Source organism: Citrus sinensis, chromosome 5 (assembly GCF_022201045.2).
Source record: "Citrus sinensis cultivar Valencia sweet orange chromosome 5, DVS_A1.0, whole genome shotgun sequence".
Lineage (NCBI taxonomy): Eukaryota > Viridiplantae > Streptophyta > Magnoliopsida > Sapindales > Rutaceae > Citrus > Citrus sinensis.
Window position 1 is genome coordinate 9,853,264 of NC_068560.1, and position 26,153 is coordinate 9,879,416.

At 32.6% G+C, this 26,153-nt stretch overlaps 2 protein-coding genes across 40 annotated transcripts in view; both read left to right on the forward strand.

The window, feature by feature from the left end:
- LOC102609848 (disease resistance protein RGA2-like) overlaps positions 1–26,153 on the forward strand; it is a 144,081-nt gene that overhangs the window by 38,259 nt on the left and 79,669 nt on the right. For 7 of the 39 annotated variants that reach the window (XM_052441446.1, XM_052441419.1, XM_052441418.1 and 4 more), the window contains exon 8: positions 19,234–19,607. The gene's annotated coding sequence lies outside the window, so the exon portion shown is untranslated. Of the gene's footprint in view, positions 1–85; positions 701–17,895; positions 17,957–18,190; positions 18,367–18,469; positions 18,497–18,576; positions 18,888–18,920; positions 19,033–19,233; positions 19,888–20,129; positions 20,438–20,545; positions 20,805–20,898; positions 21,229–21,371; positions 21,537–22,032; positions 22,459–26,153 lie in introns of those variants that run through there. The other 32 variants (XR_008054742.1, XM_052441412.1, XM_052441440.1 and 29 more) reach the window with 24 other exon arrangements.
- Positions 14,211–15,808, forward strand: LOC112496805 (putative disease resistance protein RGA1). The gene is made up of 2 exons (XM_052441470.1): positions 14,211–14,604; positions 15,671–15,808. Exons 1-2 carry the CDS (start codon positions 14,275–14,277, stop codon positions 15,707–15,709), a joined length of 369 nt encoding a protein of 122 aa, XP_052297430.1. The 5' UTR covers positions 14,211–14,274; the 3' UTR covers positions 15,710–15,808.

Genomic DNA, 26,153 nt, shown 5'->3' on the forward strand with positions numbered 1-26,153 from the left:
AGTGATTGCGGTCTAAATTCTTCTTTACTGTCTATATGTGTTGGAGTTTGTCTATTGTCCAACTTCTCAAATCGATTCCATGCAGGGTTTTGAATGTCTAATTAGGAGAAAGATTAACGGATGACCTTTTGAAGAAGGCTTACACAACAGGCCATCTCAGGATGTCATGGCTCAGCTCAAAAGTCCCCAGGTGGGTGATATCAAAGAATGCCATTGTTTCTGGGCTTGGTCTCCTTGGCATCAAACAAGATAATGTTGACTCTATTAAAGGGGAAATAAGGGCAACTAAAGCGCGAAGAAAGAGGATAGTCCGGAGGAAGGTGACTGCATAAATTTGTTGGAGTTAATGTAGTCAATTGCCCAATTTCGCTGCCTGTCGAAGAGACACATCATGGAAGTCCTCATCAAACTCTGAGACACCTAAGAAATAGTAGGAGGTGGTGGTACTCGCCTTTGGTTAATTTCCTGGCAAGTATAGTTCACTGATAGAGGGAATCTTCTCTTGATGTCTAAATACCGTATGTGATACAACGTCGTATATTCTAATTTTCCTTGAGTTAAATTCTAGTCAGTTAGGAAAGTTAATTTTGTTTTTGCTATGGATTGTTTCCTAGATAATAATAGTTTCCATGTTCCTTTGGGGTCTTATTAACTCTCTGTAACCCAGTTCAAGTTTGCAAATTCTATTTCAGATTTCTCATATAGTGTGCCTTTGTCACTTCTGTGATACACTTTTGATCACAAGTTTCCATTTGAAGTAGCCAATATTCTTTATAGACTAATTATCTAAGGATTATTTTATACAAAAAATCAAAACTTTAATTAATTGATCATACTTAACTTAGCTCTTGTTTGATATTACTAACTGTTGTGAGAACAAAAAAAATAACAGAAAGTTGACAATGTGCAGTAAATGTATGACTTTTAAATAATAATTTAATAAAATTAATAAAGATATTATAATTTTTTTAATAATAAAGTATGAGATCAAATCAAATTAATTTTTAAATCAAAATAGCAAATATTTACTAAAATTGTTTAATTATGTAGCTTAAAAGGTGTAGTTGTCCAACCTCAAGCCAATATAGAGATTTACCAAACTCTACCCGACTTTACTTGTACTGACTCGGGTGCATTTGGGATTGAGGTTGGGCAGCTGTAGCTTAAAAGCTACAGCACTAAAGGGTTTGGTAAACACTATTTGATGTAGCTTTTAAGTTATGTTGATATAATTTTTCACTTGTATAATGGAAAATCTATTATATCTTTAATAATTTCATCAAAATTATTATTTAGAATTTATATTTACTATATATTACTAACTTTTATTTAATACTTACAGCTTTTTTTCCACGGCAGCTATAGCTTAAAAGCTACATCACCTCAATCCCAAACGCACCCTCGATCATGCAAGTCCATACTCGACGCGTTGACCATACAAGATGTTACTCAACATAATTTTCTCCCATTTCCATATTGTCGACGTTGAGTGCATGTAATCCACAAGTTTGATTGAGCAGAAGATGCCATTGTCACCAGGGCCCGGACGCCAGACCTGAAACCCATCCTCTTTTACCATATTTTATTATTGAAGAGGTCATTGTTCGAAAGAAAAGGATGATATGTTGGTATGAAATTACGTTAAAATGAATATATCACTTTTTTTTTCCCTTTTTTGCGTGAGTGATGGCTTCGTTGAATGACAGTTGGCAGATAATAAGTTATTTCTTAATTTTGTTTTTGATTTAATAGAAAATATTAATTTTTGTAGTTTCGATAGATGAAATTTCGAATCAAATATTAATATTGTTGAAGTACGCAACCCAATATTTGCTTAAATTACAAAAAAGATTAATTGCTTTGCATGAAAAAAAAAGTGATCACTTGATTTATCTTCCTTTACTAAATTTAAGATTTAAAATCCAAAATAATAAAAAAAAAGAAAACAATTTTTGGAGACACACTCAGAGTTTTAAATTGATATGAAAAAAGAGTTTATAATTGATTATCTTTTTCCCAAAATTTAAGCTAAGACAGCAATATGTCCAAAATACCCTCCACATTATCCTAAAACTTTATGAACTCCCCCGTTCCTCTCAACATCATCTCTTCCAAATCTTTCTCCCCCAAAAAATCAGCCATGGCTTCATATTTAGTTACCTCAACACTCCAATATTGGTTTGTAAACAGTAGCGGCTCGACCTCTAGGCAACTTAGGCGGTTGCATAAGACTCCACTTTATATAAAAGCCCTATGAGATGATTATTTTGTATATAAAAGAGGAAAATAAATTTAAAAGTCATTATTATTCATTTAATTTATTATTATTTTATAATTATCTTTTTCTAAATAAACTATCAAATTCCTATAAAATTTATTTAATGTAGTACTTAATTGTTTTAATTTCTACGAAACCAATAAATTAATAGTTTCAATCCTAAAAATTATCTATTTCATTAATAAGTTATATTTCAAAAGTTTTATATTTATTTTGAACCTCTATAAAAGGCCCACATTTTATTACGTATCCATTAAATTTTTCCTCCAATAATGAAGACATCTTGGTGTTTGAGAGACAGAAAGAGAGAGAGGGAAAAAAAATCTTGCTTCCTCTACTTTCTACTATAGAAGAAAAAGAAAAAATCTAATAGTTTTCTCTATTTTCTATGACTATTGGTCGTTACTCAAATTTTCAAACAATGGCCTTAATATAAACATAAGTTAATTTATGATTTCATCTCAAATTTATGATTTTATCTTTTTATTATTCTCTTAATTAGTTGTGTTGTTATTTGTTCTTATTTCTTTTTAATATATTCTTTTATTCATCACTTTTTTTTGTGCTTGTTTTATCTATTTTAAAATAAAACTATGTCGAAAAACTTTAGACAATAAAAGACTAGAAAAATTAGTTTAATTTAAAAAAAAAAAGTAAAAAAGATATAATTTAACTTAAAAAAATAAATGGAAATGTTATAATTAAATTAAAATTTTGTGAATTAACAACAATAGAATGAATTTTTATTTAATAATTTTACATTTTAAAGTATTTAAAGAATTAATTTTCAATAAATAATATATAACTTATATATATATAAAAGTTACTTATCCCTCCATCCTCACTTACCTTTCCCTCATATTCATCCTCTACCACACATCAACATCAACATCAACATCAACACCATCATCACCTCTCATTGGACCCCACATCCTCAAGCCCATCACAGCCGTCCAAACCTCACCCTCCTCCTCCTCTCCCTCATCATGGCCGTTGGTTGCCCTCTCTACATCATCCTCCATTTACCCCACCTCCGTTACAAACTCTGTTTACCCCCTACCATTTCTCCGTCTGGCATGGCCTAATTCCGACGGAATCAACGACGGTCGTGATAGGTTTTTGGCTGCGACTATTCGCGCTTGAAACGGCGGCGTTTCGGTTGGTTTTTGGCGACAGTGACGGTGGGAAAGTGATGGCTGGCTCAGGAGCTTTCGTTGCTACCATCCATGGCCGGTGAGGTGGCCGAAAATCGGAGATATGTCTGCGTCGGGTTCGCAGTTTTGGGTCGGGGTTTCCGGGTCGGTTTGACAGCTTCCTCTATCCCTCTCCCCCATAAAACATTACCCAGCTTCCTCTTATTATTATTATTTTTTTTTCACATACGTTACAGAACTATATTGATATTTCGATGAGTAGTAAAAATTAATGTTAAAATTTTATAGACGAGTGTATAGTAAGATGCTCAAAGTACTAGAACATATATAAATAATCCCAGCTCTAATAAAATTTTGCCACATAATGAGTTTTATCCGTTAAGCAAAACATATCGATAAAAGTACACAAAAGACCACAATGCATGAGTACATGTCAATAACAAATGAAAGTAATTAAGATAAAGAATATGCTTTATTTCCTTTTATTTTATTTTATTTTTTTTGGTTTCTTTTGAAAGGAGACCAACTAGATCATGCAAGAAGTTAATTTTTTTTTAAAATAAAAAGGGAAAAATGATGGTCTTACAAAGTTCGAATATAAAGTTTATAATCTAAAATTAATGATGTGACAATTAACCTAATGGAGTAAGAAGTCCCAAATAGATTATAATTTGCTAAAGAAGTCAATTCTACCAAGAATACCTCTTTCTATTGAATTTAAATGATGATTATTTGTTTATATCATAAAAGCTAAAATAATTGTGTGAGTAATTTGATTCTTTTACAGTATAAAAATAAATTCAGAAAATGTTAGGGCATGTTCTGTATTTTATTTTTAAATTTATATTATGAGAATGAAAATGGTGTTTTCAAGTTGATAAAATTTCAATTGAAATATGTGTTTGTTATTATTTTATTTATCATATATTTTCAAAATAAAAATAACCGATAGATAAAGTTAAAAATGATAAAATAATGGATGTATTAAGCAATTTTACTACATGCAAATTATTATCTGTGTTTAAAGTTCATATAAAGCTTGTTTATTTTTCAACATACCAACTTCCAATAATAATAATAAAATTTTTGTGATATCCAATATTAACTTTTAAATTAATTATTTTTTGTTAATGTGTCCGCTGTTCAATCGATCTTCCTACTTTCTATGCTTGAGATTAGATCATTTGCTTCAAAGATTCGAACTGGACTTATAGTAGGAAAAAGAATTTTCTTCAATATGAACTCTAATTCTCTTATATATATATATATATATATATAAATCTAATTCTCCTTTCAACATTTTAACATTTTGATGAAATAAAAAATTATTGGCGAAAGATTACATGCTTCCTTACATTAGAGAACCAAATACTCAGATAGGTAGTGTAAATCTCTACTGATCGTTGGTGATTTTATCAAAATAAAATTCAATAAAATGTATAAGCACACTTAAATCCGTCCAAAAAAACATAAATGACCCAGCAAATAAAGAAAAGTACTGTGAAGTAAAAATTGAAAAGTACAATCCGTCGATCATTTGATACGTATTTTTCTTCACAGAACCTCAATTCAATAGACAAAAGCTCCTCTTAATTTTTCTTTTCTATTTAAATAAAAGAACAAAAGAATTTGATTACGGAGCCATTAATTTCCAAGAATTAATAAACGAAAAGGCCCATAATTTTTGTAAACCCACCCGACTCTCAAGAAATAATTACAATAAGTTCAAATTATTTTTTAAAAATTGAAATAAAGAAGATGTAATTACAATAAGTTTGGAGATTGAATAAAAAAAAATAAAATACCTAAACTATTATATACAAGAACTCTTGATTCTTGCGGTATTTTAGTCATTTTATATTATCATGGTAAATTAGTCAAATAAAACTTATCTTAAAGCAACCTAAATGGTCAAAGACACCTAAGTTAAAAAACAAATTATATGAATGATTTAATTTATTGATTGTCTATACGTTTTATTGATTTATATATTTTAAAAATAGTATGAACGTATTACAATTATTTTCTGACAGCAAGGTAGATTTGTAAAATAAGTGGGTAGAAAATATCCCCGTCCTCAAACAAATAAATGAATTATCGGTGATGCATGCTTTTTTCCAACTTTCGTTTTTTTTTCTTTTGGTTTTTTGTTTTTGTTTTAAATGGCATTGGCCCGACCACTACAAATTAATTAGAGAATATTTACAATCATGTATCACAGTAGGGATGTCAATTTTTCCCGATGGGATGGGATCCTGTGGGATCCCATCCCATTTGGAACGGGATTGGGACATATTTTTATCCCATAAAAAAAATTTAAGGACGTGAGTGGGACATGTTTTTATCTCAATTACATATGCGGGACGGGAGTGAGATTGACAAATTCCGTCCCATCCCGTCTCATTGCTGATTAAGAATGGAAATTTTTCCAATTTGGGTGGGATCCCGTAGGATCCCATCTCTTTTGGGACGGGATTGAGACATATTTTTGTCCCAAAAAAAATATAGGGACGAAACTGGGACATTTTTTCATCCCATTTGCATATACGGGACGGGACTGGGATTGCTAAATCTCATCCCATCTCGTCCCATTGCCAACCCTATATCACAGTTGTGGAGTAGAATCAGGGAAATTAAAAATGCTAAAATTATTGACGCGTGGGTTAGGCGACAATAACCATAAACATTTTTCGTGTAGTGTAAGAAGAATGCAACAACTCGTTTCTTGCATTATTTTTGCAACAAAAGTACGTTGAACAACTTATGAAATTCTTTCTCCTTTTCTTTGCCAGAAAGGATGTGATCGCTTCGCCTCTCCTGGAGCAGCTGAACTCCTTTGCTGCTTGTGACTTACCATAAATCTTCAAGCCATTCAAGTTGTGCTTGAAGATGCAGAGAAGGCAAGTTGATATAAGATTGTTGCATGGAATAAGCAGGGTATCTTCCGAGGCTAGAAATTGGGCTACGAGTATTCGTTTTGGACATATAATATAGTTTCCAAGCTTGCGATGAGTCGAACCAAATGCAGAACAACCTAGGCTGTTATGCCCTGCGATTGAGCTAAAAATTTCACTTCTTTTATAGTCGTTTTTCAGTTTTAAGATATTTTTCTATTTTTCTTGATTCTTCTAGGATTTTTATCATTTTTTCTAGATGTTGGATTTAAGTGCCATCTGTTTTCTTTCTCTTATTTAGATTCGAAGAATTTTATTATCATATAATATTTTGAATTTGCTTAGTTTGTTAAATTTGCTATATTTAGGCTCCTATAAATGGGATTCAAAACCCTAATTTTGTTCATTCAAATTATTCTCAATAAAACTTATTATTCAAATACTAGTTTATATTATCTAATAGCTTTTTAGTGTTTCTGCATCATCAGCTAGTATTAGAGCAAGTTCACTTGTCATCACGGTGCGACCACACAATCAAAGGAGCAACCATCCCGGAGACGATGTTCAAGGGATGTAGGCAACGACTGTGAAGGTTATCAGATAGATGGTCAAAGGAGCAGTCTTGCAAGTCATGAAGGACACATATAACCTGAGAATGGTAGCAGACAAATATTAAGTTATCTCTTGTAAGCCATATTCATAAATGTATTGAGGGAAAGATACTTTTTTCTTGTCTTAAATGATGTGTGGGATGGACGTTACAATTAATGGGAACCATTCTTCTGTTGTTTAAAGAATGGTCTCTACGATAGCCAAATTTTGATTACTGCACATAATCAGTTAGTAGCAAGCATGATGAGATCAACAAATCTTACCTTTCTTAAGGAATTAATTGAAGAAAAATGTTGGTCATTGTTTAAGCAGGTAGCATTTTTGGGTCAATTCTTCAAGGATCATGATCAATCGATCAAAAAATTGCATGTAAGTGCAAAGGCTTGCCTTTTGTTGCAAAGATAATAGGGAAATTCTTACACTATAAATGACCAATAGAAGAATAGAAAATAATTTTAGATAGTGGAATGTGGAAGGTAGAAGAGTTTGGGAAAGGTCTTCTGACTCCTTTGTCGTTAAGTTATAATGATTTGTCGTCCATAGTAAAACAATATTTCTCACATTGTGCTATCTTTTCAAAAGGTTACAATATGTGTAAAGAGGAACTAATTACACTATGGATGGCTCAAAATTACCTTAAATGTAGAAGAAGGAAGAGATGGAGATCCAATCCAATCTGATAGTAGTAATTTATTTTAATTTTTATTAATTTGATTTCATAGGAGTAGTTTTCATTTTTTGTTGAAAATTGGTAAAAAAAACTGAAATGAGATGATTACTTTAAAACAATCTTCAAGAACTAAAATAATTAAAAAAACTCAAAATAAACAAAAAAAGGCTTAAAAATAACCCTAATCCGAACATTGTTTGAATCCATCCTAACTAGCCCGAATATGATTTTAACCCAAACCCAACCTAACTCGCTTGTAATTATAACCCAATGCGATCCGATTTCAACTTGAATTTTTGATCCAATCTAATCCAATTTGAATATTCTAACCCTATCAACCAAAAACCCAATTAGGTTGATCTGAACCCACATTTGTCCACTCCTAGAGGGGATCATGACCCTACAAGCTTTGAAAGTTTTTTGAGATTTCTAAGTGAAGATTAAAAATTATGTATAAAAAGACTGATTTGACCCCTAAACACTTGATATAGAAACTTTATACATACAATAGAAATTTAATTTTATATTTTGTGAAATAAAGTCAAAGTAACTGAATTTTTTTTATTTTGTTAATTATTTTTCTACTATGACAAAATGACAAATAGCCTTGTGCCTAGCTCTTTGACTTTTATTTTGCTAATTATTTTTTTCATTTCTCTTGCAACAGTAACTTCAATTATCAATCAAAGTCGCCAAATCAAAATCTCTGCAGCCTGCAGCTACAAGCAAACTTCTCAAATTTCGAAATTCCTTATGACTACATAATAGCTATAAATTGAAAAAGCGTCTAAAATAACTATGTTTTTCTAAGTTTGAGCTTGAGCCCCCTGAAGATTTACTCCATACGTAACAAAATATTAGTTTTGCTAGTAAAATTGCTAACTATGTTTTTCTTTGTATGTCCGCTCAAGGATGAAGAAATTTCCCTAGACTTTTGTGGTGAATATCTTATGAACATATGACAATTTAATCTTTGGCTGAGACTTGTTTAACATAAGAGATGACACTTTAAAGCAATAGGAGAGAGAGATAATAAGCTTTGTTCCCCAAAAAAAATCTATCAGATATATTATGCCCCCGGTTGCTATTGCTAAAAATAGTCATAATTACTAAAAAATAAGTAATTCTTTTTTTATATATTAAAATGGTAAACGGGTGGATAAAATTTAAAATAATTTTTTAACTTTTTATCTATTTTGACATTCGAATTTTAAGGTCGAGAAGTCAAGCAATAAAGAAACCTTTTTGAGAGGATAACTAAATTCTTAGTAATTTCATTTCATCAGAACAGTTTTATCAAAAGCAATTGTATAAATCTTTGTGGGAAGCTTTAATCCTTAATTATCTTTCACATATTTTCTTTGTAATATGAGGTAAGTCATGGACCATAGTATGGTATTTATTGTAAATAAAATCATTATGAAACTGATTTTATTCTTTTTTTTTCACAAACAAAGTATCTAGCTAACTGCAGATATAATGAATTACTAATTACCATTATTTGAGTCGCTCTCTAAATTAGATCTTGGAGTCTGTCATGGCATAATAAAATTAACGACATAATGGCTTTTGATTTTGCCTACCTGATAATAAAATTTGTCTGCCATATAGACAAGCAATGGATCCACACGTTAAAGCAAAATTGAAAAAAAAAAATTGCTAGGAGATGATTTTATCTGAAATTTCACTTGCACGGTATTGGCCACATATAATTTTGTGATGAAATTCATAACGGATTAATATAATTGAACGAAATTACTCTATACAATTAAAAATCTATTGATATTTTTAATAAAATAATATATCTACTAAGTGGTGGGATATATATTTGTGGGGAAAGACAAATGTACAGAATTGCAGTAATAAAGGTGGAAGTGGAACTTTATAATAATTAATTAATGTGTTTACAATTCTGTAAGTATAATAAAATCATAGTAATAGGTAAATTGTAGAAAATTAATGTGTACTTCAAGGCACATTACAAATGTCGTTTTCCTAAAGATATTATTTGTCCCATCAATTAAGTGATGCATATAGGCTAAACAAATATACCTCCAGGATACAATGAATCACTTATTTGTTTGCTTGCGTTTTTCATCGATGAAAGCAAACTTGAATACTTTTGAATGTTGCAAGCTTTTCGAGAATCAATATATTATTCCTGTAATAAACAATATATTAGATATTTGATGCATATAGTATAGATGTTATACAATAAAATTTGTTTCAGGAAAGAGGGTTGAGAAGAGAGTGATGTAGTATCATTATTTCCATGTTTAAAAATTAATTCTAAATTAGCTATAACATGCAATCTTTTAATATTCACATGTCCTAAATGAATATGCTACAAAAATAATGAGTCAATCATGTAAGCAGAAGAAACAGTAATTTTATTAATATTGAGCTTGAACATGCCCAAATACATGTATCCTTTCCCAATAAAGGTACCACCCTTAGACAATGCAAATTTGCTTTGACTCAAATAAGGTACCACCCTAATATAGATACAAGATTTTTCCTACCTTTAGATACATGATAAACATCAATATGAGTTAAAGTTTTTCCACAAGTGAACTCTAGTTGCACATTCCCTCTAATTGTTGCAATGGAGGAATTTCCCATCTAAAGAACACTTCAATCATCCATTGCTTTGTAAGATGTGAAAAGGCTACGATTCTTGTACACATACTTGATTGCACCGGAATCTATTCACCATACATTATCATGTTCGAGAATATTAATCTTAGATATTATGGCCATAAATTTTGTCCACAAAATTTGTGTTCGAACACTTCTTTTCTTTCTTAAGAAGTTGACAAGTCTTTTTTAAAGTGGCTAGGCTTTTCACATTGGTCACATGTACACTTCTTTTTTTATTCTATTGGTTTGATTGATGGGTGTCGAAGCCAACAAAAATAAATTCCTACTCTAAATAAATTGTGTATAGTGATTGAGCAGGGTCGTGTCCACAGAGATCGGTAATTATTTAAATCCTTTTGAAACGTAAAACGTAAAATGGGGGAATTGTTGACAATAATAAAAATCAAATTAAAATAACAAGAATGCAAATTAAAGTTGTAATTCAAATTGGAGAAAGCTCTGGTTGAAGGAATTAACTCAGCTTGATTCGACTACTGATCATTGATTCAAATATATATTATTATTACTTATGAATAGACCGGTTATAGCTACTGAGACCCTCTAATAGCCAATCTCTCCTTAATTAGTTGATAACCAAGGTACGACCGTTGGATATTTCCCTAATCAATAGACAACCCTAGATACGATCATAGGATTTAATCAATTGACAGCCTGAAAAACCAGAGAGACCCAAATCCTAATCAACACATATGATGATTCATTTAAATTAGATTGTTTATTCTCACAACACAACTCTCTGCTATGTTATTTGTCACAAACATTAAATTCTTCATACGATGAATCCTTTAATTGACAATAGATTAAGTTGATAATTAAATAGTGGCCAATTACCTAATTAACAAACATAATCATAAAACTAATTCAGAGAATAAACAAATACCCAAAAAGTAATAAAACAATTAAAGCATAAGAAAGATCTCACAGTAGTGATGAATCAAAGCTTCGTTATCCTTCAACCAGAAAAATAGGTTTAGCTCTTCATAGAGAGAAGAGAAAAATTAGATCTAGGGTTTCTTTCTTTTTCTCCAATCCAAAATTCCCCTTTTTTTCACAATAGATTCCTCCCTTAAATACTTTCTCTCTCTTCTCTTTTAGAATTCTATTTAAAATAAAATCCTAATATCTGAAATATTAAATTCGTAATTACAAAAATAACCAAAAATACAAAACACGTTAAACTAAAAACTGCAGGTCCGCAGTTGACAGCACGCGCCCACGCCTTATCAACAAAGTTCTTCTGACGCTCATAATTTCTCCAAGAGAACAATCATCCTTAAACATCATCTTATAGCTCAATTTTATCATCAATCAATAGAATTGCACCTACAAAAGTAAAACACAAGTAAATCACTATTATTAAGTGCAAAACATTGATATTAAGGGAAGTAAATAATGCAAAACTAGTGCATAAATTGCACTCTAACATTGATTCTATTTGGAATCAAACTTTTGCTTCGTCAGTCTTTTTTAAAGTGGCTAGGCTTTTCACATTGGTCACATGTACACTTCTTTTTTTTTTTTTTTTTTGGTTTGATTCTCTTTGGAATCAAGCTTTTGCTTTTGGTTATTAGTGCGGTCATTAGACTGCTTAAGCTCCTTCTCCTCCTCCACAACATTAATTTCAGAGGACATAGCAGTATGTTCCTCAAGACTATTAAGTCTAAGTTTCTATTCAATATGAAGACTTAGCCAAGCCTTCCAGGCTAATTTCCTCTTTGTTATATTTAAGACTTTTTTCATAGTCTTTTCAAGAGGGGGGAAGTTTATCAATAATTGAAGAAATAATAATAAACTTATTACTTGTCATGTTGTGTTGGTTGAATTGATCAAGAATGCAAAAAATCTCATTATATTGTTCAATCACAATGAGATTTTTTACTTGTGGTGTCTTCCATCATGTACTTAGACTCCAATAAGTCCTATATTTCTTTTGCTGTGGATTTTGTTGTGGTACTTATCAAAACAAAGTACTAGACATGGCATTGTAAATGTGTCCTATGCACACGTAGACATCTTGCTTCCACTTTTGCCACACTCGAGTTTCTCATTCTCACGTTCTTCAGGCTTTGATATTGTAAGAACATTAACAACATTGAGGCTTGTCAACAAGAAATGTAATATTTTTTACCAACGTAAATTGCGGATGAGATGAGCTCAGTGTCATTGTTACAGAAAGAACGTCTTAAGAATGTTGGGAATATATATTTTTAGGGAATGACAAACGTAATAATGGCAAACGTAGAGAGTTGCAGTAATAATGATTATGCCACAAAGATAATGAGTCAATCATGTAATAATGGCAAACATAGAGGGTTGCAGTAATAATGGTGGAATTTTATTCTAATAAAATAATGAGTTTACTACTCTATAGGTACAACGAAAATAATAGTAATAAGTAAATTGTAGAAATTAATGTGTATTTCAAGGCACTTGACAAATATTACTTAGACGTTATTCGCCCCCACTAATTGAGTGATGAATATGGGTTAAAGTTAAATTTCTCAAATTTAATCCATCAAAGTTAAATTTCTCAAATTTTCAGGTTTTATCTTCCGATTCTCTTATTAATTAATTGTGTTATTTAGGTGTTTTTGTTTCTTTGTAAAAATATTATTCTGCTCATAGGTTGTTTTCTTTTAATTATCTAGCATAATTGTTTGCATGATTACTCTTGTTTCCTTAGAAAACAAAAATGTCTACTAAAAACTATGCATCATGATACAAAAAAACTTCATAAAAGGAGAAGAATAGAAAAGTTAGCTTAATCTAAAAACGTGCTATTCATAAAAAATTATTTAAGATCAACCATGTCATAGGAAAGATTAAATAGGTTAACTATATTGTATATTGAGAAAGATACATTAGCAAAATTAGAATATAAAAAGTTGATTAATAATTTTCCATCTCAGAAAGTTAGAGAAATTTATTTTAAATAAATAAAACTTTAATAAAATTAATAGACATATTTCACCTGAAATTTTTTGGAAGGTCTAATTAAATCAATTTATTTAAGACCTAAAATATGATTGAGCCGCCTTGAAATTGCAGTAAGATAGAAAAGTGAAATAGACAGAACACTTGCTCATATGTTAAAGATGCGACGAATTTGAGAATATTTATTATTATGTGCCAAATTCCTAATGTGTGGGAATTTAAAAATGTTAGTGCAGAACATGTGTTCATCGGTGGAGTAGAATCAGGGAAATTAAAGATAAGCATAATTTTTGCATCCAATGCCGAATTCCCCCAGGTAGAGAGTTGGGACTCCTTTGCATAAAAGTTGATAAAGTTTTACAATAATAAAAATCATTTTGTTATTGTTAATAGTTTTACAATCACGAAATAACATGCAGATATAGTATTTTAGGTTATTGTTAATAGTTTTACAATAATAAAAATCATTTTGTTAGATCGTAAAATGTACTCACACTCTATTTTGTGCAAAAGTCTGCGAGAAAGGATTTCAGATTTACCTAACGGTGAAGTTGGGAACTTGCTTTTTTACCTAGGCTAAAAATATTTCAATAAATTCTGATCGTGGAGACTAACAAGAGTTTTTTTTAGTCATATATATTTATTTTTTAGGGACTAATATGAATATTACTAATTTTATCGAGATTATTAAAAAAAAATGTGCTAATTTACCAATATGATTTCTCCAATCTTTTTTCTTTTCGTCATTTATTCCTTTGTGAATTTGAGTTAATGCTTGATATTATTTTTGTGCTCATTTTTTAAAGTAGAAGATTATGAAAAAGTGAACACACAAAAAGCATAAAAATCATTATTAGATCCAAATTTGTGCTATTTCATACATAACTTGAGAATATTTATAATTACGCATCACAACTAGTGGAGTAGAATCAGGGAAATTAAACATTCTACAATCATTGACGTGTGGGGTGGGAATAAGAATAAAAGAATGCAATAACTCCTTTTCTTTCAGCATTTTCGCAACAAAAGCACATCTAATAACTCTTCAGAATTCTCGTCTTCTTTGTCAGAATGGTTGATGCGATCGTTTCCTCTCTCCTGAAGCAGCTGATCTCTGTTGCGGCTGATGAAGTGAAACAACAGGTGAGGCTTCTGACTGGTGCCCGAGAAGAAGTGAAAAAGCTTACCAGCAATCTTCAAGCCATTCGAGCTGTGCTGGAGGATGCAGAGCAAAGGCAAATGCAGCAAGACAAAGCTGTTACTTTTTGGCTGGATCAGCTCAAAGACGCATCCTACGACATGGAAGATGTGTTGGACGAGTGGGTCTTTGCAAGGCTCAAATTGCAAATTGAGGGCGTTGATGATGACAATGATCTTTCCCTTGCTCCTCGCAAGAAGAAGGTACGTTCCTTCTTTCGTGCTGTATCAAACTGCTTTGGTAGTTTCAAACAACTCAGTCTTCGTCATGAAATTGCTGTCAAGATTAGGGAAATCAATGAAAAGCTAGATGATATTGCCTCCCAAAAAGATAGGTTTAAATTTGTTGAGAATGTGAGTAACCATGTTAAAAAACCGAAACAAGCGCGAACCACCTCCGTGATTGATGAGGGAGAGGTCTGTGGTAGAGTTGACGAGAAAAACGAGCTCTTAAGCAAGTTGTTGTGTGAAAGTAGTGAACAACAAAAAGGCGTTCATGTCATCTCACTAGTTGGGTTAGGGGGCATAGGTAAAACCATTCTTGCACAACTGGCCTATAATAATGATGAGGTGAAAAGAAATTTTGAAAAAGTTATATGGGTGTGTGTATCAGACACTTTTGAGGAGATTAGGGTTGCCAAAGCAATCATTGAAGGTCTCGGTGAGTCAGCTTCTAGTTTAAGCGAATTCCAATCTCTTCTAAGCCATATCCATAGATCAATTGAAGGAAAAAAAAAATTTCTTGTCTTAGATGATGTATGGGATGGGGATTATAATAAATGGGAACCATTCTTCCATTGTCTAAAGCATGGTCTCCACGGAAGTAAAATTTTAGTTACCACACGTAATGAGTCAGTTGCACGTATGATGGGATCAACAAATATTATCTTCATTGAGCAATTGACTGAAGAGGAATGTTGGTTGTTGTTCAAGCAGTTAGCATTTTCCAGTCGCTCTTTTGAGGATTGTGAAAAATTACAACCAATCGGGCGAAAAATTGCACGCAAGTGCAAAGGCCTGCCTGTTGCTGCAAAGGTAACAGGGAATCTCTTGCGCTCTAAAAGTACAATAAAAGAGTGGCAAAAAATTTTAGATAGTGAAATGTGGAAAGTAGAAGAGATTGGGCAAGGTCTTTTTGCTCCATTGTTGTTGAGTTATAATGATTTGCCCTCCAATTCTATGGTAAAACGATGTTTTTCATATTGTGCTGTCTTTCCGAAAGACTGGAATATGTATAAAGAGGTATTGATTGATCTGTGGATGGCTCAAGGTTACCTTAATGCAGAAGAGGACGAAGAAATGGAGATGATTGGAGAAGAGTATTTCAACATCTTAGCAGCACGCTCTTTCTTTCAAGAGTTCGAAAAAGATGATGACGATGATGATTTTACGAGTTGTAAGATGCATGACATAGTACATGATTTTGCCCAATTTGTAAGTAGAAAAGAATGTTTGTGGCTAGAAATAAATGGTACCAAAGAATCAGTCATAAACTCTTTTGGTGACAAAGTCCGTCACTTAGGGTTAAATTTTGAAGGAGGAGCTTCATTTCCCATGTCCATTCATGGACTTAATAGAGTGCGTACCCTCCTAATTTATGACCAAAGTCCTGTCAATTTGTCTCTTAACAGTAGCATCCTTCGGGAGTTATTTAGTAAATTGGCATGTTTAAGGCCATTAGTTATAAGGCAGCGGTCCCCACTTTTTCGTGCAAACCCAAATTTGATTAGAGAAATTCCAGAAAATATTGGAAAATTGATGCATTTAAAATATCTTAATTTGTCTGGACTACGTATAGCGAGACTGCCTGAGACTTTGTGTGAATTATATAATTTACAAAAGCTAGATATTAGTTGGTGCCGAGATCTTAGAGAATTGCCTGCGGGGATTGGGAAGTTAAAGAACATGAGGAGTTTACTGAATTTTGGCACTAATTCATTGAAATACATGCCAATAGGGATTTCCAAATTAACTAGTCTTCGAAGATTAGACAAGTTTGTGGTGGGTGGAGGTGTTGATGGTAGCAATACTGGTAGGCTTCAACTCCGTGGTGAATGTAGTATAGAAGGTCTGTGTAATGTATCGCATGTAGATGAGGCTGAGAGGTTACAACTTTCCAATAAGAAAAACCTCCTTCGTTTGCATCTTCAGTTTGGTGGGAAAGATGAAGATTGGCGAAATGAAGAAGAAGAAGAAGAAGAAGGTGAAGTTGTAGATGGGGAAGATGAAGAAGGGAGGAGGAAGAATGAGAAAGATAAACAACTTCTTGAAGCCTTACAACCGCCTTTGAATGTAGAGGAATTATGGATTATATTCTACGGAGGCAACATTTTTCCCAAATGGTTGACTTCACTAGCCAATCTAAGGGAATTAAATCTTTCGTTGTGTTTTAACTGTGAGCATTTGCCTCAATTGGGAAAATTGCCTCTGGAAAAACTCCAACTAAAGAACTTGAAAAGCGTAAAAAGAGTGGGTAATGAGTTTTTGGGAATAGAAGAAAGCAGTGAGGATGGCCCATCTTCATCTTCATCGTCACCATCAGTTATTGCCTTCCCCAAATTGAAATCACTCGAAATTGACGGAATGAAAGAACTGGAAGAGTGGAATTACCGGATTACGAGGAAGGAAAACATCTCCATCATGCCCCGTCTTTCTTCCTTGGAAGTTAGTTCTTGCAACAAATTAAAGGCGCTGCCGGATTACCTTCTTCAAATGACGGTGCTGCAGAACCTGAGGATTTTTTTTTGTGAAAATATGGAAGAACTGCCCATTCTAGAAGATCACAGGACAACAGACATACCACGTCTTTCTTCCTTGCGAATTGGGTATTGCCCCAAATTAAAGGTGCTGCCGGATTGCCTTCTTCGGACGACGACACTGCAGAAATTGACAATTTGGGGATGTCCCCTTTTGGAAAACCGTTATAGAGAGGGGAAAGGAGAAGACTGGCATAAGATATCTCACATTCCCCACATCAAGTGGTCGCCGTAAGATATCACTCGCTGGTAATTTCTCCTCCTCCTCTGATTTACTTCGTTGTTGCTTGCAGTGAAATTAATAAAAATAATTATATTTTGAATTAAAATTCTATATAGAATCAATCATGGTATAAATATGTAAAACTTCCTAGTTATTAAATCTGTTAAACTTGTTTTCTAAAGATCAAATAATAATAAAAAAAACAAGTGTAGTCTGTTGAAATTTCTATATTTACTTTTAAAAAATATGTGCTCTTTTGTAAAATTTCATACCACATCATAGAAAATCCCAATGTAATTTATTTTTATATGTACGAAAATTTGTTATGTGTAACTTCCTGAGAGACAAAATCTCTGTGATACAGTTGCAGTAATGTTGAAAAATAAATTATCAATTTTATCTTGTATAATGATAATCGTATTTTTTTATATATAATTTATGTGACATTAATTCTTTAAATGTCAGAACCACACTAGCAATTCACAGGTCCAATCTAATTTGGTTTTAATGATGCAGGCAGGAGAGTATGCTAAGAAAATGAAAAGTTTAGCCAAAGGATTGCTAAAATGTTCTGCTGGTAATTCACTTTCTTTATTTTATAGAATTTCATTTCCATCTTCTTCTATTGATGTCTTGTTGTGAATAAACAAGAACAGAGAAGTAAATAATTGAACCACAGAGAAGTAAAGATATATCAAAGTTCGCTATTATGATGGTGTTGAAGCAAGCTCAAGCTCAAGCATTGCATTTTTTTTTTTTTTTTTTTAGAATTTTCATTTCCACATGCATTGCATTTTTATTTCATTTTTAGGTTGACTTTGAAGACTCTATGGAGAACATTAGGGTAACCAAGGATTATCACTGGTTATTGTGCAACGTTTGGTTCCTGGACTTTGAAGAAGGAAGCGATGGCCGGGTCTGCTTTGTTTCAATTGAGGATGGATAGCTAACTGAAAGACATGATGATTATTATTGCATGATGTTAAGGTGCTGAGATCATCACTTCTATCTTGTTTCATTCTTAGAATCATTTATCCTATATAAACATATTGAATTGTGCTAATATTATCATATGCGTCAATGGAGGCAGGAATTTGGTGTTGACACTATTATGCAGGTAACCACACTTGATAATTTGCACAAATTTGCATTGTGAGAGTATCCTTTAATATTCATTGTGTTTCTTTGTGTTATCAGGCTATCATGTTATGTAGAGTATCATCTGCAAGGGTTTGAAAGAGCCTTTGCAGTAAAGTCAGTTGTCACCAGCTCGTGCAATTGCACATTCATTCAGAGTACCTACACGCATTTTGTAATTCAAGCGTTCTCTAAAGTAAAAGATCAGTTGAAGGAATAGTGATGGCCGGATCTGCTCTATTTTAATTGAAGATCTCTGTGATGTTGAGGAGCTTAAAGCAGTTGATGCTTTTTGAAAATTGTTATTACCGATGAATTGATTCCTGAAGGCTTGTATCTAATAATTGTTAAGGCTTATTTTCATAAAGTTCCTTTTTTAACAAATGTTTCAATGCTTGCTGTAGTAACATTTTCATATCTTGCATCTCTCGGGTGCATCATGTTCACGGGTTTGAAAAAGCATGTGGTAAAGCTTCAAAGCTTGTACTGGGGCTGTGAAAAGGCATATTCAATTCGGTACGTTTTGGTGCGGTCTCCTAATGCTAATATCATATTTTGTATAGCAATTAAAATTTAGGTATACAATCTTAATATGCAATAAATCATTGTGTACAAAGTTTTCTATTAATTATATGGTGACTGAAATTTTAATTATAATTTTAATTATCATATCAATCTTAATTTTTTTTGTAACTCTTTTTTACTTTGCTTGTACAGAGTACCTGTTTTGGCTGATATGTCTAGTTCGTAGAAATTCATTTCCACTGGTTTCCATTTGCTTTAGCACAAACAGAAACAGAGCTCTGGGGAAAAGTTTGACTTCTTGTGGTATTATGCCTTTGTTTCTTCATTCATCATATTATTCGAATTCATGCTCTCATTCAGAGGGTGAAGCCTTTTCTAGGCTGCTTTGTAGCCAAATTTTGACGCCATTGATGCATGACTGTCATTTAGATTTTCCAAATAACTGCTAGATTAGAGAAGAATAAGAAGATATTGTTAAAAGGGTATTTAATTAGCGCCCTCTGAATTTAGCTGCCAATAATGCATTGAAATAGTCGGGGAAAGTTATTATCTTAATTAAATTACAGGTAATAAGATGCTGCTTCAATTTTGCAAGCATCTCGTATTGCGAAGATTTTGCCCACATGAGATCCCGCTATTCTTGACATCAGGGTAACGCAGGTCAAATTTTAGTATCAATATATATCTTCTTCTTTACTGTTCTGCCTCTAAATATTAAACTTTAGGCAAGTTGTTTTTGTTTGTGTAAGTTATCAGGTTCAGGATACTAAGCAGCTTAATTGTTCGCCACACCTAGTATGAATGATGGCCAGGAACATTAATTGTTCACAAGCCAATTTGATCAGTGTTAGATTTTTTGCCTTCCTTCGAGAGATATCATCATCAAATTTGAGTTGAGAATATTTGAAGAGAATTTTGTTTCGAGAGTTTCACTGTAGTGAATTTTGGGGGCTTGAACTCACTCGAGTGAGATATTAGAGGGTATTGGGAATTTGGGTTATGAGCAATCGTTATCCTTCCAATATTTGCAAGCTCTCACTTGTTAGTAAAATCATCTGCGTATATCGACTCTGTTTCTTTGTTGCCAGGAAGAGTGTGATCTTCAAGGGTTTGAGGGAGTCTTTGCAGTAAAGTTTCCACCACGAGCAATTGCTGAGAAGAGGCACATACATTTGAGTAATTTTGCTTCATATTTACAAGGCATGTATATTTAATTAGTTTCGATTATCATATTTAGTCACTCATTTTGAAACTTTTCTAATTTTCAAATTCCTTAGAACCACCGCCAATGTTTCAAGTCTGCATATGGCTGCAAAAGATTGATGGTCATAAAATTATCTTGAGCCTTGAGGCATTGCGTTCGAGCACACACAGAAGATGCACTAAATATAACAAAAGCATATTTCTACTTCTTGTGGTTATTTTAATTTTGTTTCTCGTGTCATCATATTTGATTAATTCGTTCGAATTCACACTCTCACACATTATTTAAAACCATCTGCAGGTGGCTTGTAGGCTAGCTAAGTAAATGCAAAAACAATACTCTGGACAAAGATGAGCAAATTGAAGGCGACAATTGCAAATTGAATTTCCATGAATAATTGTTAGGCTGGTGGAGATATTTTTAAAAGGGCATTAAGCTACCTTATGGAATTGGAAAGTTATTATTGCTTGAAAGCAAGCAGCATCTTCGTTGCGTAGGCTTTCCCCACTTGATAAGATGCTGAGATTGTTACCGGCCCCTTAATTATTTATTAACTCAGGTATTCATTATCAAGTACATCATCTTATTCAACATTTTGGCTATATATAAAGATTATAATTTCTAACTGTTGTTTCGGATTCTTGTGTACTCAGGTTAATAGGGCAAATGTCAGAATGAAGACTGTTCAGTTTAACCGATATAGCAAGGATGATAGCGGTGAGGAAGATTGTTGGCAAGCCAAATAGAGCCCTCCATTTTGAGAAATATCATCCGCAAATTTGAATTGTTGAGCATGTGAAGTGAACCTTCTTATGGAAATACCTTCCTGTTTGACTTGCAAAATACATTACAAAAGCTCCCAAACAGTATATTTGAACAGTTACCCATTTTGAGAATTTTGACTCCCAAACAAGACTGCAGAGTTGTGTATGGTGGGATTAGCTGCAGAGCAGTGCAAGATTCTTTGTCAAACTATCTGGCTGGTAAAAAGACTGTTGCCAAACTTCCTTTTCATTCCTTTGTTCACTTATTCGTTATCAATAAAGTAAAATTAGAATATTGTTCCGTTTACTGTCTAAGCCGGTCTAACATTTGTTTAATTTGGGCAATTTTTAATGCCTGACAGGTTATCTGTGACAAACCCATCTGTGAGTACTAATGTGCTTGGTTATGGTGCTTTCATTGGACTACATGCAAACATGAGATATCAGCTATTGTGTGGATTTGATAGAGACGTCGCCAACCATTTTGAAGTTATTGGAGTAGCAATGTTGTTAAGCACGGCTTTGAGGTCTCTCCCTCTCCCTCTTTTACGTATTTGTCAATTGATCGACATCTCTACGTATACATTGATACACCAAATTACTCTTGTTTTAATGTTTTGTTTGTTGAACTTTGACTGGGGAATTTGTTTGTTTGGCTCATATGATGTTAATGTGGTTCCCATTGAAGTGTATAGATCTATCACCTCAAAGTCTGATTTCAATTTTCCTTTACTTAATCAACTAGCATCCTTTCCAAGTCCAGATACTTACCAATAGTGAGACTTTGCTACGGAAGTACAATTTCTCTTGTTTTACAATTAAATATGTAAGAATAGTTTTAAATTTACAGAATTCTGATATAGTTCTCTAAGGAACTGCGAGTGGTGAATATGGTTTCCAACTTTTAATAGGCTTAATAGGCCCATTTATTCAGCCACAGTGATTGCGGTCTAAATTCTTCTTTACTGTCTATATGCGCTGGAGTTTGTCTATTGTCCAACTTCTCAAATGGACTCCATGCAGGGTTTTGGATGTCTAATTAGGAGAAAGATCGACAGATGACCTTTTGAAGAAGGCTTACACAACAGGCCATCTCAGGATGTCATGGCTCAGCACAAAAGTGCCCAGGTGGTTACTGAGCAAGAAAGAGAGGTTTTTTCTTCTTCATGCTACCTTCCGCTGCTGTGGCATACATGAACTAAGTAGCTACGCGATCAACAGAAAGTTAGTGACGTGACTTGGGGATCGAGGGATTGATACCAAAGAATGCCATTTTTCTGGGCTTGGGCTCCTTGGCTTCAAACAAAACAGTGTTGACTCTATTGAAGGGGAAATAGGGGCAACTAAAAGAGGATAGTCCAGAGGAAGGTGACTGCCTAAATTTCTTGGAGTTAATGTAGTCAATTGCCCAATTTTGCTGCCTGTCGAAGAGACACAGCATGGAAGTCCTCGTCAAACTCTGAGACACCTAAGAACTAGTAGGAGGTGGTGGTATTCGCCATATTTCCTGGCAAGTATAGTTAATTTTGTTTTAGCTATGAATTGTTTCCTAGATAATAATAATTGCCTTGTTCCTTTGGAGTCTTATTTACTCTCCGTAACTCAGTTCAATTTTGCAAATTTTATTTCAGATTTCTTATATAGTGTGTCTTTGTTACTTTTGTGATGCCTTTTTTATCGCAAGTTTCCATTTGAAGTAGTCGATATTCTTTACAGACTAATTATCTAATGATTATTTTATACAAAAAAAATCATAACTTTAATCAATTGATCATACTCAACTTAGGTCTTGTTTGATGTTACTAACTGTTGTTAAAATAAAAAAAGCTGAAATTTGACAATGTGTAATAAATGTAAGACTTTTAAATAATAATTTTTAATACAATTAATAAAGATATTACAAGTTTTTTTATTATAATAAAATATGAGATCAAATCAAATTAATTTTTAAGTTACAATAGCAAATATTTACCAAAACTGTTTAATTATGTAGCTTAAAAAGTATAGTTCTCCAACCTCAACATTATATAGGGATTTTCCAGACTCTACCAGACTTTAGTTGTACTCACTCGATCATGCAAATCCATACTCAATGTGCTTGGCCATACAAGATGTTACTCAACTTTAACAAGTCTTACTCAAACTTTGCATGTTTGGCATGCCGGATGGAATATGATAGTATATGATGTGGTAGAATATTATAGGAATAGTAATAACAAGATTACATGTAGTACTAGGTTACATTTTACGTGATGTGGTATATGAATGGATTATATTACAAATTTTTTTCTTATAATAATTAAAAATTTGAATTATTTTATTATTGAAAAATGTAATATGTTAAATAACAATTATTTTTATTAAGTAATTTCTTTGTAATGAATTATACTTTTAAAATATAATCGAAAATTCTTATTACTAAACTAATAAAAAGTTAATTATTTGAGTTATCTCCTAAACTACTTAGCTCACGGGATAAATTCACTTAGTTTAGAATGAAACAGTGGGTTTTAGAGCATCACCAAAAGGCTCTTCAAATAAGATTTTATTACTTATTTGAAGAACCACATCAACATTTAAAACTCCAAAAAACACTTCAATTAAAACTTTTCAAATAAAAAATGATTCTCTTTCTTCAAATTTGGAGAGTTGCTTTCTCCCTCTTCAATTTATATTTTATTACTTTTTATTAGAGAGAGAAAGAGAAGTGCTTTAATTGCTATTAACTTTTCCTCTAAAAAAAATAATTATTTGATTAAAATAATATTAACTTATTTTTATTTGAAGAGTTTTTTGGCGAGTAGTATATTTTTTACCTTTCTATTTACCACATAAGTAAGTAAATAAATAGTTGAAAAGTAAAATGTATTAAAACTTTGAGTGGGACTACTGGCACCCCTCTAAATACCTTTTAACACCCCTTTAGTTATTTTATAATTTTAACCTTTATTAAAATTACATAATAAGACAATCATGAATTTTACAATTCTAAATACCTCTTAACACCCCTTTCTTTTGTTTTTATTTTATTTTTTTAACATTTCCGAGTTTACTCCAACTGCAAATTAATTTATGAATTATGATCTACATACTATAAATTTAAGTAATGCTACAAGCGACTGTAAATATTAAAATATCAGCAGAAAAATAAAAATATCTTGATTAAGAGACAAAATAAATAGTACCTGAAATTGAAATTCAGCATTTTAAAAATTAAGAAAGTTACTTTTTCATCTTATTTTCTGGTGAGGAATTATCGACATCAGCAACTCATCATCAACAAACTTCAGAGAAGAAACTGAGACCTATGAGGGAAATTAAGAAAAAAGAAGGTAATTATGAAGCAAAGGACGAGCTTAACAATCATCAGAATTATTTTCCCACCGACATGTTTTCCAGTGCCCCAGTTGTCTTTCTCCACAAAGGCACGCAGTCTTTTGAAGAATTCGTGATTCTGCATTTTCAGAAGCTTGTGCTCAACATCTTCATCAGTAAACCAAATTAGCACTTGGCCTTATAATTACACGCATGGTAGCCAAGTGTTTGCAAGGTGTCATTATCAATTACAATGAGTTTAAAGTGCTGGCCATGTGGTGTTTCAATGATTTGCCACATTGAAGTCGAAGTTTCGTGGAGCAAGTTCCCTTTTCCTTTTTTTTTTTCCTTCTCTCTCTCTTTTTTTTCAATAGATGATTAATTGTCTCAAAATCAGTCAAAAATTAAATGGGGTTTATATTAATAAATTTGAATTAAGGATATTTTTATCATTAAAAGGGTGTTAAAAGAATTTTATAATATTTTTAAATATTTTAATAGGGTTAATAAAAAAAAGAGGTGTTGAGAGATATTTAGAGGGGTGCCAATAGTCTCACTCAAAAACTTTTGAAGATGCTCTTACTAACATAATTTTCTCCCATTTCCATAATGTCCGCGTTGAGTGCATGTAATCCACGAGTTTGATTGAGCAGAATAGCCAAAAGTCTAATGATACCCACATCCAACTTTGTCACAAAGGCCTGGACGCCATTCCTTAAGCCCATGTTGTTTCGGTTTTGATGTTGTATTATCATTTCACGGGTTTTGGTGCTCTAGGATTTGGGGATGGTGCTTCAACGCTGTGTTTAATGCGTCCCTTTTGGCACTTTTTGTTAATTTTTATTCCAAGAGCTATGCTAAGAAAAAGAAGCAGGGATGATCAAAGTGTTGTGATTGTTTTGTGTTTTCTTTTTTAATTTATTTGATTTTGGTTAATTATGAATGGTGGTAATTGGTTGAATGCAATTGAAGAGATGCTTTCAATTGCCTAAACTTTGTTTTTTCAATTTTTGTAATAAATGTCATTTGTCACCACATTTTTTTAGTCTCTCCCTTTTAAATTCCCTCACACAAACTTCGGATTTGTATTTTGTAAACTAGTACTTTTCATTTTCGTTAATGTGTTAGCTATTATTATCTACAGTTATGTCATACGACACACATGTCACATTAGCTAAAATTAGATTATGAATTTTGGGCACAGGACCAAGTCCCACCGTTTGGTAGGAAATAAGTGTTGGATCATAAACTTGATCCAAAATAAATAAATTCAAGTCCAACTCATGGAAGATTCCATGAGTAGGTATACTTGGTGAGGTTTGAATTATTTGTGTTAGGTGTGGTAGGTTTTAATGGATGGTGAGAATTTGTGTATTAGTTGAATAAATAGATTGTTGTGATTAGTTTGTTTCATGTTTAAATACCCCCCTCCCCTTTGGTTTAAATATAAAGTGAAGTAACAAAATCTCTAAGGTGTAGAGAGTGAAAAATAAGAGTTGTAATTAGTGAGGAGTGTTATTGAAGAAATAAAATAGTGTGTTTTATTTGTTAATTCTCCAAAAAATGGTATCAGAGCTAGTGTTTGATGCTATATATAGTAATATAGCATATCAAATCGAAGATCTCGACGAGAGGAACGTGACGCCGCAAAAATCATCCCGATCCGAGACTGGACGCGCCCACACATGCCGCCGGAAGCTTTATGTCCTGAAGCTAAGTCGACTCACCGAGTTGAACCAAGCTGAGCCGAACCGAACCAAGCCGAGTCGAGCTGAACCGAATCAAGTCGAACCAAGCCAACTGGAGCTGAATCAATCCGGACCGAACCA

Bases quoted from the DNA above. Each gene is read 5' to 3' on its own strand.
- LOC112496805 (XM_052441470.1), top strand. From the start codon at position 14,275: ATGGTTGATGCGATCGTTTCCTCTCTCCTGAAGCAGCTGATCTCTGTT. The intron at 14,605-15,670 runs GTACGTTCCTTC...GGATGGCTCAAG, and splicing joins TTGCTCCTCGCAAGAAGAAG to GTTACCTTAATGCAGAAGAG.